The sequence below is a fragment of the Equus przewalskii genome, chromosome 1, assembly GCF_037783145.1.
Source record: "Equus przewalskii isolate Varuska chromosome 1, EquPr2, whole genome shotgun sequence".
Lineage (NCBI taxonomy): Eukaryota > Metazoa > Chordata > Mammalia > Perissodactyla > Equidae > Equus > Equus przewalskii.
The window spans coordinates 29,948,850-29,963,465 of record NC_091831.1 but is presented as its reverse complement, the minus strand read 5'-3'; the positions used below and the strand labels follow the sequence as shown (position 1 = coordinate 29,963,465).

General features: G+C 37.3%; 1 protein-coding gene across 10 annotated transcripts in view; it reads left to right on the top strand.

Moving 5' to 3' along the window:
- Positions 1-14,616, top strand: part of CUTC (cutC copper transporter) — a 54,713-nt gene that overhangs the window by 12,659 nt on the left and 27,438 nt on the right. For 6 of the 10 annotated variants that reach the window (XR_011522768.1, XR_011522767.1, XR_011522765.1 and 3 more), the window contains exons 4-6: positions 4,928-5,137; positions 6,154-6,189; positions 8,406-8,539. Coding sequence is in view for 2 of the 10 variants with exons in the window: in XM_008538434.2 (XP_008536656.1) it covers positions 4,928-5,137; positions 6,154-6,189; positions 8,406-8,539 (380 nt within the window). In the remaining 8 variants the exon portion in view is untranslated. The remainder of the gene's footprint in view (positions 1-4,927; positions 5,138-6,153; positions 6,190-8,405; positions 8,540-14,616) is intronic. The other 4 variants (XR_011522772.1, XR_011522770.1, XR_011522769.1 and 1 more) reach the window with 1 other exon arrangement.

Here is a 14,616-nt window from a genome sequence, read left to right as displayed (position 1 = left end):
ATCCCTGACTTCAAAACAATACTAGAGAGCTTTAGTAATCAAAATAGCATGGTCCTGGTACAAAAATAGACATACAGATCAAGGGAACAGAATTGAAAGTCCAGAAATAAAACCACACATCTACGGATAGCTAATCTTCAACAAAAGAGCCAAGAACATACAATGGAGAAGGAAAAGTCTCTTTCAATAAATGGTTTTGGGAAAACTGGACAGCCACATGCAAAAGAATGAAAGTATACCATTATCTTTCATCATACACAAAATTAACTCAAAATGGTTTAAAGACTTGAAGATAAGAGGTGAAACCATAAAATTCCTAGAAGAAAATATAGGCACTACACTCTGACCCCAGTCTTGGAAGGATCTTTTCAAATACCATGTCTACGTGGGCAAGGGAAACAAAAGAAAAAATAAACAAAAGGGACTTCATCAGAACAAAACAAAAAGGCAACCCACCAAGTGGGAGAAAATATTTTCAAATCATGTATCTGACAACAGGTTAATCTCCAAAATATAGAAAGAACTCACACAACTCAACAACAAAAAAACAACCCAGTCAAAAAATGGGCAGAGGATACGAACAGACATTTTTCCAAAGAAGATCTGCAGATGGCCAGTAGGCACATGAAAAGATGTTCAACATCACTAATCATCAGGGAAATGCAAATCAAAACTACATTGAGATATCCCCTTACACCCATTGGAATGGCTATAATTACCAAGACAAAACATAACAAGTGTTGGAGAGGATGTGGAGAAAAGGAAGCCCTCATACACTGCTGGTAGGAATGCAAACTGGTGCAGCCACTGTGGAAAACAGTATGGAGATTTCTCAAAAAATTAAAGAATTGAGGGGCCAGCCTGGTGGTATAGTGGTTGAGTTTGTGTGCTCTGCTTTGGCAGCCCTGCATTTGCCGGTTGGGTCCTGGGTGCTGAACCTGCACACCGCTCATCAAGCCATGCTGAAGTGGCATTCCACATAGAATAACTAGAAGGACGTACAACTAGGATATACACCTATGTACTGGGGCTTTGGGGAGAACAGAAAAAAAGAGAAAGATTGGCAAAAGATGTTAGCTCAGGGCCAATCTTCCTCACCAAAAAAAGAAAGAAAGAAACACATTCTTTTAAAAAAATTAAGAATCGAAATACCATTATGACCCACCTATTCCACTACTGGATATTTATCCAAAGAACTTGAAATCAACAATTCAAAGAGTCTTATGCACCCCTATGTTCACTGCAGCATTATTCACAATGGCCAAGATGTGGAATTAACCCTAGTGCCCATCGACTGATGAATGGATAAAGAAGATGTGGTATAAATATACAATAGAATGAATACTACTCAGTCATAAAAAAGGACAAAATTGGTCCATTTGCAACAACATGGATGGACCTTGAGGGTATTATGTTAAGTGAGATAAGCCAGACAGAGAAAGACAAACACTGTATGATTTCATTCTTATGTGGAAGATAAACAAATACATGGACAAAGAGATCACACTAGTGGTTACCAGAAGGGAAGGGGGTTAGGAGGTGGGCATAATGGGTAAAGGGGCACATATATATGATGACAGACAAATAACAACATGGAACTGAAGTTTCACAATGTTATAAACTGTCATGACCTCAAAAAATAAATTGAGAGATAGGTAGTTGCTGTAATATTGGTTCAGTTTCTCTGTTGTAATTTGAAGGACCAGAGTTTTTTTTAGTCTTTCATCTGGCATTCTCGGTATATTGATTTTTGTCTTCATTTATCCCCTCCTGGTGTTTGTGCTATTGTCATACATTTTACTTCTACATATGTCAAAAACTCTACACTAAGTCAATTATCTTTTTTTTTCTTTCGAGGAAGATTGGCCCTGAGCCAATGTCTGTTGCCAGTCTTCATCTTTTTGCTGGGGGAAGATTGTTGCTGAACTAACATGTGTGCCAATCTTCCGCTATTTTGTGTGGGATGCCACCACAGCATGGCCTGGCGAGCAGTGCTAGGTCCATGCCCAGGATCCGAACCTGCGAACCTGGGGCCGCCGAAGCAGAGCTCATGAACTTAACTACCACAACACCAGGCCGGCCCCAAGAATCAATTATCGTTTAAAGAGATTGAAATAATAAGAAAACAATCATATATTTACCCATGTGTAGTTACCATTTCTGGTGCTCTTCATTCCTTTGTGTAGATCTGTATTTCCATCTGGTTTCATTTTCTTTCTGCCTGAAGTAATTCTTTTAACATTTTTTGTAGTACGCATGTGCTGGTGATGAATTTTTTCAGCTTTTGTATGTCTGAAAACATCTTTCCCCATTTTTGAAAGATATTTTTGCTGGATGTGGAATTTTAGGTTGTTTTTCAATTTAGGTTGTTTAGTTTTGGGGTTTTTTTCATTACTTTAAAGATATTTCTCCACTGTCTTCTTGCTTGTTTTGTTTCTGATAAGAAATCTGCTATCATCCAAACCTTTGTTCTTTTCTGTGTAATGTGTCTCTTTTTCTCTGGTTGCTTTTAAGATTTTTTCCTCTTATTCTTGGTTTTGAGCAATTTGATTATGATGTACCTGAGTGTATTCTTCATGTTTCTTAGACTTGTGCATTTATACTTTCCATCACATTTGGAAAATTTTCAGCATTCCATGTCTTCCACTACCTCCTTCAGAGACTTCAATTATGCTTATATCAGGCTGCTTGAATTTGTTCCACAGCTCACTGATGGATTTACTTTGTTTTTTTAGTCTCCTTTTTCTCTGTGTTTCATTTTGTGAAGACCCTTTGTTTTTAAATTTACGGATCTTTTCTCTGCAATGTCTAATTGCTGTTAATCCCACCTAGTGTATTTTTCTTCTCACACATTGTGGTTTTCATCTCTAGAAGTTTGAGTCTCCCATGTCACTTAACTTTTTTGAACATATGAAATAAAGTTATAATAGCTATTTTAATGACTTGGCTGCTAAATCTCACATCTGTATCAGTTCTAGGTTGGTTTCATTTGATTGATTCATTGCCTCATGATGTGTCTTATTTTCCTGCCTGATAATTTTTTTTTTTTTTTGAGGAAGATTAGCCCTGAGCTAACCACTGCCAGTCCTCCTCTTTTTGCTGAGGAAGCCTGGCTCTGAGCCAACATCCGTGCCCATCTTCCTCTAGTTTATACGTGGGACGCCTACCACAGCATGGCTGCCAAGCAGTGCCATGTCCGCAGCCGGGATCCGAACCAGCGAACCCCGGGCCGCCGAGAAGCGGAACGTGCGAACTTAACCGCTGCGCCACCGGGCCGGCCCCCTGCCTGATAATTTTTTATCAAATGCAAGACATTATGAATTTTACTTTCTTGGGTACTGGATATTTTTGTATTCCTGTAAATATTCTTGAGCAGTTAGGTTAGTTGGAAACAGTTTGTTCCTTTTGGGTCTTGCTTTTAAAATTTGTTAAGCAGGTCTTGAACAGTGGTCAGTCTAGAGCTAGTTATTCTCCACTACTGAGGTATGACCCTTCTGTGTACTCTACCCAGTGTCCTGTGAATCTTGACGTTTTCCTGTCTGGCTGGTGGGAACAGGCATTATTCCTGACTTGGTATGAATGGCAGGCACTATTTCTTCTAATTCTTTTCAGTTGACCTTTCCCTGGCCCTGTGTAGTTTCCTTGCCTACAAGCACCGATCAGTACTCAGCTGACTATTAGAGGGGGTGTTCTCTGTAGATCTCCAGAGTTCTCTTTCTCTCCTCCCTGGTCCTCTTTCCTATGAATTCTAGCCTGGACTCTCAGCTTTGTCTCCTCAACTCAGAGAATTCTCTGGGGTCCACCTAGGTTTCCCCTCCCTGTGCTGTGACCTGGAAAACTCTCGTGGTAGTAATGTGGGTCAATCAGAGCTAACCTCGTTTGTTTCCCATCTTTCAGGCGTCATTGTCCTCTGTTGCTTGATATCCAGTGTCTTGCAAACCGTTGTTTCATATATTTTGTCTGCTTTGTGGTTATTGCAGTTGGAAAGGTAAATCCAGTCCCTGTTACTCTATCTTGATCAAAAGAAGTCCCTATATGAATTTTTGACTCCTCTATATTACTCTGAGGTTGATGATTGCATTATTTAGTGTAAAAGATTTGTATATGCAATAGCTCTTTGGCATCTTCTCACTAAAGGAGGACATTCCCTGGCCATTCTATGAAATCCCTAGAAGACATCTGTAAATTTGAGTGCAGTGTGTTTTTTGCAACAGCAATCATGATTCATTGCTTGGTGTTGGGCATATTGCTCTCCCAGGCAAAACTGGGGTTCTTTTAACAAGGAAAAAGAAGTAAATTCGTATTGCCACAGATTGTACAATTGAGGGTTTCTGAGCTCGCCATGAATTGTGTCATATTTAGGTACTTTTATTCATAGGTCACTGCATAAAATCACAAATAAGTAGAACCTTGCTCTCTTTTACATGTCTTTTTTGAAAAAAGGCTTTGCTAAATATCTTTGTCCATTAAAGGGTCATATACTTTAGAACTATGTAACCATCTCTATAGTAGGTTTTAAATAGAGCTGTAATAAGTTAGACAGGAGAAACCAGATCTTAGGAAATCTACTGGCAGAACATTGAGCCTGGTAGTTATTACACTTTGAAATCTTGCATACCAGTCAAAGGATTTTTGTTGTGTCAACTGACAAGTGTTTTTAAAATGCAATAACTTCCTTCTGTTTTCTAAATTGCTCTTTTTCACCCTTGGTTTTCTTATTACTTAATTTCTACCCTTCACATATTTTTCTTCTCATGTCCTCCTTCCTTTTAGATCCACCTTTCTCTGGTTTCCTCAATCAACTATTCCTTTTCTTATAGAAGTGATTACACAAGAGCAAATGTAAAAGACCAATAATATTTTATTGACTTCCTTGAGCTTTTAGCTCACATTTGAATTTTAATTAGTTTGTTCCCTATTCCTGTAGGTGTCCTTCAGGTAGTGAAGCAATGTGTCCAGATCCCAGTTTTTGTGATGATTCGGCCACGTGGAGGTGATTTTTTATATTCAGATCGTGAAGTTGAGGTGATGAAGGCTGACATTCGTCTTGCCAAGCTTTATGGTGCTGATGGTTTGGTATTTGGGGCATTGACTGAAGATGGACACATTGACAAAGAGCTGTGCATGTCCCTCGTGGGTAAGAATTTGTGTCTGAGACCAAAAAGCCTCTAATGATGATTCCATTTAATACTCCTGGTATAGAAAAATGCAATCACAAAACTGACTTTTCAGTCACATCTGCAGGCACTTATACTAACCTATTTAAACAGTAGTTATTTAGATGTTTGGGGCAGAGGGTTTGTGTGGCATAGCCCTCCTGACTCTCCTCAGTTGCCATAGATCAGGTTCTGCTACTGTTCCTGTAGGGTTTAAGGAAAGTTTACCTTGATTCCTTTAATTACTGCGCCAAAAACTTCAAAAGCTATTTCAGTTGGTGAGGATGGGGAGATGTGGAGAGGACAGAAGCAAACTACCCATATTACTAGGCCAAAGTATTTCTTGAAGATTCTCAGAGGGGTAAGTAATAGATGTAATGCTACCCTTATAGTTGCCAGATTATATAACTTTTTTTGGTGCCTCTAAGGAGTAGATGACCTTTTTTTTTTTTTTAATAGATACAGTTTATTGTATGTCAATTTTACCTCAATAAAGCTGTTAAAAATAAAATAATAATACAAACACATTTTCACATATAAAAACAAGCTCTTTCACAGATGCCAACCCCACCCTTGCTCCCTACATGTCCCTGTCCTTGTGTGTTTGTATCTCTACCTCTCTTGCTCTCCTGTTATCTCTGTCTGTCTCTCTTGTACCTTCCCTTTGTCAGCCTGTCAGCTTCTATCTCTGTGTTATATCTCTTGTCCATTTCTTGGCTTCTCTTTGTGGGTTTCTTTCTGTTTTTGTCTCTGCCTCTCATCATATCTTTTTTTCATTGTAAATCTTTGAAGTCTGGTATGACTTTTTTTAATCAGAGATTAATGGAAACATAGGACTTTTCAATTTGGAAAGTTACTATTTCGTTGTTATTTTAGTTCACTGTCTTCACTTAGGAGAGGAAAAGTATAAAAAAGTCTGATCTAACATGGAGAATTCTGAATATAGAATCAGTGATGATCTCTTCATTCGTGTTGTTATCTGACTTTCTTTTTATAGCTATTTGCCGTCCTCTGCCAGTCACTTTCCACCGAGGTGAGTCATTTTCATTTTAGAAGATCTATTGAATGGTGTCAGTTTTCTAATTTCACCAAGTGCCACAATCTTTTTATGGAACACAATTCTATAGTGTTACAGTGTTGCCTCTTGGTTTCTTTGTACTGGTCTTGGGGCTAACAGCTGTGAATTTAGAGAAACACAATTTCTAGAAAATATGAAGCCTTAGTTATGAAAAGTTGTTAAAAGTAGATGGTGGTGATAGTGGGATATAATAAAGATCTGAGAGAGTAAGATTGCCTACAAGTGCATGTACTTGTTACAGCATTCCAAGCAAGAATCCTGAGATTCATTTTTATTAGATTGCCTTAGCTCATGTGCAGCCCCCAAAAGAATAAATTACTGTGGCCAGTGAAATGAAATGTACTGCCTGGCTTAAGCCACACAAGACCATTCCTGGAGCTGGGAGTGAGGTCTGCTTTCCCAGATGAATATAAGATTCATAGGCAGAAAGGTGATGGATATCTGAGGAAGAATTGGATATTGTTAGGAAGGAGGAAAGATGAAATTGATACTGGATAGTCAGTGAACAGATGTTCACTATAGTACACAAATTTACTTTATTGATAGCTTGAATGATTTCTAAAAAGTATCTGATAATTTCATATAAAAAATACTTCCTAACTATAAGTCAGATAGTTATAATTTCTATCCACTTTTGTCAACCATTGGTAAAATGGAGGAACAGATGTCAATTTTGCCTTCAGAGGACATTGCTTTTGCACGTGAAAAGAAAGAAGTCTTCAGTCAGTTTTTTTTATTTGATGATATACTTAAATTGTTGAAAGTTTTTCTGTTCTTTTGAGTAAGCATTCAAAAATTAGGATAAGAATGGACACCAGCATTTGCAGCCATTAGAGGTAAAACATTTGTTATCCTTGTTTCTTTTTAAAATGGATAATACCGCTAGAAAACTTTTTTCTTGACTTGCTATTTAGCAATACTTCTCATAAACTAGTACAACTAAAAGAAGTTAGATTGCTTAAAAGTCAGAACCTTGAGGCTCGCCAACAAAAAAAAATATTTAAATATGAAAGTAATTTAATTAGAAAACATTTATCTGAAAAATATACAGGTTAAAATTTGAGTAATTCAAAATAAACCCATCATATAGTATATATTCTTCTATTCTTAGACTAAGATAATTATTTCAAATTCCTGTCCTTTTCCTTCAATAAGTTTAACAAAAATATTTTCATAATTTTATATTGTCCGGGGTTCCACATTTTTTCACTCACGTAGTTTGTGATAGTATGATAGTATAATCACTGATGAGAAGGTGCTGCCACCAAAAAAGGAAAATCCTGTGGTAGATTTAGCTGCCTCCATACACCAAAAGATAAAAGGAAGGAGTCTAACACCTGATCCACCATAGATTAGAACTTCCATATCATGTAGCGATGCTGAGAACCAAAGCAGTAGTTTTTCTGTTTGAGATGCCTAGTACCACTTTCTTCTCTGAGGAGGAGAGAGACCTCTTAGAAAGTAGGGTGGAATTGAAACCTCATATAGTCTGTTGTAAACAGCTGTCCTTATATTATGAGCCCTGAGTATGTGGGTTAAACGGATTAGTACAAAATGTTAGTCAATAATGAGAATGTGAACCGAGGCCATTTCTAGAACTGGTGAGTGTAATGGTTCATTCTGCTAGTCCAGTTTGTCCAAAGCCTTAGAGTAGACTTTCCTAAACTTGAGTGACTCGTCTGTCACATTTACAATTTTACTATGTCTGAGTGCTACCTGTGCAAATTTATTTAATAATTTTCTTAGAATAAAATCTTAAGTAAATTTATTTTAAAAAGAAACTTTTATAACTAGTGAAAAAATGGAAACTTTTCACTTTAGTCTGCATTTAAGTAAATGTATCTATTCAAATGTATACCATCTAAAATGATCATGCATACCACCAGTGGTATGCAGACTGTGGGGTGCTGGTAAACCTGGGTCTTGGGGAAAAAAAAGCCCTGATTTGCAGAATTTGTTAATTTCTGTGGTTTAAATACTCCCACTTTATCTGTTTTCAAGCTGCCAATGGATTAACAATCATGCTTGCAAAATTCCTGACTATTTAACAATTGGCTCCTGCAAGCCAGTACAAGCTAGGTCCAGCACACCATTGTGTGTATACTACATTTTGGAAAGCACAATGTTAGAGATAATCTGTTCAAAATTCAAATCAGTTGTATTTATTTCAGCCTTTGACATGGTTCGTGACCCAGTGGCAGCTCTAGAGACCCTCTTAACTTTGGGATTTGAACGAGTATTGACCAGTGGATGTGACAGTTCGGCACTAGAAGGGCTACCCCTAATAAAGCGACTCATAGATCAGGTACACACAATTTCTTTTCTTTCTTCCTAAGACTATTGTGGTTACTCCTGATATTCTGTTGTTCAGCTAGGTTGTGAAGCTAAATATTACTGACTTGGTGGTTACTCTGTAGGAAAAAGCAAGCAGGCAGTAATATATTTATATAATTCTTTTTTTTTTTTTTTCTGCTTTATTTCCCAAACCCCCCCGGTACATAGTTGTATATCTTAGTTGCAGGTCCTTCTAGTTGTGGGGTGTGGGATGCCGTCTCAATGTGGCCTGACGAGCGGTGCCATGTCCGCGCCCAGGATCCGAACCCTGGACCACTGCAGCGGAGCACGCGAACTCAACCACTCGGCCATGGAGCCGGCCCCCCTATATAATTCTTATTTCTTTTACATGGGCGTTTTTAGTTACCAAGGCTCTTAAGATCAACTTGTAGACAGTGCCTAAGGATCTGATCTAATTTGGATAACCACAGCAAATTTTACCTTTTCTCTGCCATCAGCATTGCATAGTTTTAAGGCACATCTTCTCATTGTCACCCTATGAATATTCAGGAGATCCCATATAAAATTTGACAAAATTATCAGTTGGAGGTGAATTCTAAAACTAATACTATATTCTTCTCTCATCTCTCCCCATCTATCAAGATAGGAGGAAATATATTTTTCTATTTTATGATTTCCCCTGGTGAGTTAGCATCATTTGTAGAGCTTTCAGAAGATGGCTTTGTAATTGTACTATGTCCGTGTTTTTCTGACACCAGTCTAGAGACATTCTAAGTAAGGAAGTGTGGACTTTTTGATGAGAGAGTTCTGGATTTGAAACTCAGATTTGACACTTATTTACTGTGTAATATGGAGTAGATTACCAACCTTTAAGCCTCTGTTTCCTCACATGTGGAACTGAGATAAGTTTAATACTTCCTTTATGGGGTTGCTCTGAATAAAATATGCAAGAACCTCAGCATAGCAATGACATATAATAGATCTTTATATATATTAGTTTCTTTTATTATTATTACTGCTATAATTAATAATATTATTTAGTATTCCCGTGTAGACATCTGCTTATATTCACTTTTCTATAGTCATGAAGATAATTCTCAGGAATTTCACATAAGGATCTGATGTGACTTTGTTAGTCTGGAACTTCTGATTTTGCGAATATTTCTTAAGTATATATTAGATGCAGGGCGTGTGTACTATGGTGGTGACCAAGGGGCACACGTGTGTGTGTGTGTGTGTGCATCTGTGTATGTATATGTAGTCACTGCCCTTACAATCTAGTGCATAACAGACACTTTTAATAGAGTAGGCAATTTTAATAGAGTGCTATTTTAAAAAGGTACTATGGACACACATTGGAAAGGAATTGACCCCAGATTTCAGGGTTGAGGGTTGACAGTAGTAGGTTTCCCAGAAGAAAAGACATCCACATTGCAATGTCTTACTCATTTGAGGGATGATTAAGAGTCATCCATTGTAAAAGTTGGAGGAGGAGAGGGAGAGTAGGAGAATGCTCCATGTAGAAGAACTAGTATATGCAAAGCCCTGGAAACAAAGCGAGCATAACTTAAGATAGTGAAAAATGACTATAGTGTTGATTATGAAGAGAGGAATACTGTCCAGAGACTTGAAAACTATTTGAGAGTTTGTATTTTATCGTTGGTACACTGGGGAAGCTTGAAGCGTTTTAAAATAGAAGAGTTGATGAATCAGGTTTCTATTTCAAAATTATTACTCACTATGGAGTAGAGAATAATTGCCTTTTCAAAATATCTGTATGTGTGTAACAGAGATTTGTAGTTTAATCATTGGTTGGAAGGAAGAGCTGGGTTAAATATCCTCATACACTAATTTACTTTTTTAAAAAATAAAAATTGAAAGTGTTTAAGATGTACAACATAGTGTTTTGATATTCATCTACATAATGAAATGGTTACAGTCAAGCTCACATCCATCTGCTCATGTAGTTACCTTGTGTATGTGTATGTGTGTTTGTGGTGGGAGCACTTGAAAACTACTCTCTTCGCAAATTTTCAGTATTCAATACAATATTAACTATAGTCATCGTTAGATCTCTAGACTTTCTCATCCTACATAACTGCAACTTTATACCCTTTGACTGACATTTCCCCATTTCCTCCACCTCCTTGCTCCTGGTAACCACCGTTCTACTCTCTGCTTCTATGTATTCGATTTTTTTAGATTCCACATGTAAGTGAGGTCACGCTAACTTTACTTCTTGAAGAAGTTACTTAGCAGTATAATACACTGGGTAAAGTGTAGGCTTTGGGATTAGAAAGGTCTGTGTTTAAATCCTGGCTTTGCCATTTATTAACAATGACCTTGTGCAGTTTACCTAACCATCCTAAATTTTAGTTTCTTCACCTATAAAGTTAGCATAATAACAGCCCCTACCTCCTAGAGTAGTTGTGGATTACTTCAGATGAGAGCACAAAGTCTGAAACTTAGCAAGTGCTTTATATTGTTAAATCACTTGGATAGCCTTAGGTAACATATAGTTGTTGGAAGGCCAAAAAAAAAAAAAAAGTGATAGAATTAATCTGTTTAAAAATATCATTTGTCCATGTTTTAGAAAGCTTTCACTTGGAAGAAACAGTTAAACGTGACTTTTTTCCTCCTAAAGTCATTTCAGCTTTCTAGACAGTAAATATTTTGTTTTATAGTTACTTTGCTTTAGTACGTTTGAGAATACTGAACAACTTTGTCCACTTATTTTCTGTAACAATTATTGAATTTTATGAAATAGTCCCCTCCCCCTTTTACTATTTCATTACCTTGCTTAATTTTTTTTCATTGTACTTATTACTACCTGAAATTTTGTTATATAAATGTTTCTGTTGTCTGTCTTCCTTGAACATGTAAGCTCCATGAGAGTATGAACTTTTTCCTGTTTACCATGTCAGGGAGAAAAAATTTTTTCTTCACTCTCTTACGTTCAGTATTTGAGGGCCTGTGAATTAAACTGACAAAAGATAGATTAACAAGAAAAAAACCATTTTAACCACGTATGTATGTATGGGAGCTCACAAAGAAATGTGACTCAAAGATGTGCTTAGAATTTGGGGCTTGTATACTATCTTACTAGGTGAAGAGGAGGAGGGAAAAGGGCACTTAGGAACTTAAGGAAGGAGAAAGGGCATTTATGGGAAAACAAATGACTTTTTGGAAAGATAAATGGACCCTTAGGAGACTAACTGGGAGATATGATAGTTTTATGACAATGTCCGTTTGGGTGTGGTGCTCATGATGAGTTGCTCCCTGGAAGGGAATTTGTGAAAACTGAGTTCTTGTTTAGTTCTTTTGGGAGGCTGTGCTTTTAGGCAGAGGAGGAATTTCAGGAACTCAGATAGCTTCAGCTCAAAATAAGTTTTATGCCACAGTGGCATATTCTAGACCCCTTCAACTACAATATTCCCCATACCTAGAATAGTGCCTAGTACCTGATAGGCACTTAATAAATATTTGTTGGATGGATGGAGGGGTGAGTAAAGTGACATTTGATAAATGCTTTCATGATAGATCAATTTGATCAGGGTTAAAAAAAATTGTTCAGTAGGGAGTTCTCAAAAAAATCTACAAAATGTCAGTCTATGGATTTTCACAGAATATATACGTATAATCTTTTTGCTAACTTTGGAGCTACCTTTCCAAAATGGCATATAACTCAACTGTCATGAAAAATTATGACTTTTCATTGACAAATGTGCCATAAGTTAGGGTTTGAGGTCACTTTTGATCATTTTACTGAATCTCTGTTACTTAAAAACTAATCTGGGGACTCTAATTTTACTCAGGATAGAGCACAATTTGTTGTTGATTCATACTTTATGGAAGAGGGTTTTTTTTCACATCTTGATATTAATATGTGACTTAACCAATTTTGTAGCAATCTATCATTTTTTCTATGATCACTCCATTCAGGTCATTTATTGGTCTCTTTTTCCCTTTTTGTACCAGCATATTGTTTCTTAGCCCTACTACCTTTTTTTTTTTTGAGGAAGATTAGCCCTGAGCTAACATCCACCACCAATCCTCCTCTTTTTTGCTAAGGAAGATCGGCCCTGAGCTAATGTCTGTGCCCATCTTCCTCTATTTTATATGTGGGATGCCTGCCACAGCATGGCTTGATAAGCGGTGTGTAGGTCTGCACCCGGGATCTGAAAGGGCAAACCCCGGGCTGCCAAAGTGGAGCGTGTGAACTTAACCACTGTGCCACCAGGCCAGCCCCACCCCAACTTCCTTTTAACTAAAAAAATTTGGCATCTTTTTCATTGGTGGCTTCTACAATATATCTAGCTCTTTGGAACTTCTTTAAGGTTTGTTGCTATTGCGTAACGACCTTAAAAAATCATATTGAATCCTCATCTTAACTTTACACTGATAGTTCCTTAGAGCTCATTAAAATATCTGTAACTTGTCTTAAAAGTAAGGAGAATGATTGTTTCTCCCTCTACTCATGACCATCTGTATTCTCTTCCCTACTGTTACTACCTTCACTTTTCACTGCTTTCACGCTATTGCTGCTTTTGAGACTTTCTGCTTGTCTTCCCTTGTTTGCATTTATTTCTGGTGTTAGCCAATTTTTGCTTTATTCCCTTCTTTTGATTTCTGTTCTCTTCTGTCCCCTGTATCCTCCTCTTTCTTTACTCTTCTGCCCTTCTTCTCACACTGGGCATGATACCTCTGTTTCTCTTCTCCTCATTTTCTCCTCCCCACTCTAAGCCAATCTTTCAGTTTTCTCATTTGTCCTAACTGGATATGATGCAGAATTAAGTATTTTTTCAACATTAATTATATTTATTAAATACATTAATTGAATGTTTCATGTTTTTATGTAAAAAGAAGCTAAGTTATGTGTGGTTCTTCGTTGAATCTTTCCTGTTGTTTAGTAGTGCTCAACAGAAATAAGATTGTCTACCCAGCCCTGAGTTGAGTAGAATGTAGGCTGAGTGCATATATGGGCTGAAAAGTTGAGACAAATGACTTGGAATTATGTTGGGTGGCAAAATCGGCTGATCCAGTATTGAAAAGTCATCTCAGGGAGGCCAGCCCATGGCCTAGTGGTTAAGTTTGGTGTACTCTGCTTTGGTGGCCCAGGTTTGGTTCCTGTGCCCGGACCTACACAACTTCTTGTGGCCATGCTGAGGCGGCAACCCACACATGAAATAGAGGAAGACTGGCACAGACATTAGCTCAGGGAGGATCTTCCTCAAGCAAAAAGAGGAAAATTGGCAACAGATGTTAGCTCAGGGTGAATCTTCCTCAGCAAAAAACAAAAAACAAAAACTCGTCTCAGGGAATCCACATGTGAAAAGATTCAATTACTTATAATTTAAATGATTTTATCCTGCAGATTAGTGAGCTTAACATAATATGTAATTTTTATTCTGTCACTGTTACCTACCTGCTACTGGTAGTTCCACTAAGTATGTATTTGTAATGGAGTGGTTTCCTTTTGACTTTCAGTGATACTGAGTATATCACCAAAATTTATTTAGGAAATGTGATGAAAATTGGAATAAAAGTAAGGAAATTTTAATACCTATCTTCCAGAATTATCAGAAATTAAATTAATTCATATAATTTGGTTTTATTACTTTTTTTTCTTTCTGCTTTTTCTCCCCAGATCCCCCTGGTACATAGTTGTATACTTTAGTTGTGGGTCCTTCTAGTTGTAACATGTGGGATACCACCATAGCATGGCCTGACAAGCGGTGCCATGTCCGTGCCCAGGATCTGAACCAGCGAAACCCTGGGCCGCTGCAGTGGAGTGCACGAACTTAACCACTTTGCCACAGGGCTGGCCCCTGGTTTTATTACTTAAAACCCACTTAAATGAACCTATGGTTTTGTTTAATTGGTATAATAAGCTAGGGAATTTTTTGAGGGTACAGAATTTGAGTATCTAGTAATTTACAATTATGCTATGCTCTTTGTTTTCTGCTGAAATCTTGTTTAAATTCAACTACTTTCCCATTGCATATGAAGAATTCAGAATTAGTGCTATTTTTCAGTAATGGCTTTTCTTAAGGTGGTGTGATTTTTCAGTATTTATATTATATTCTT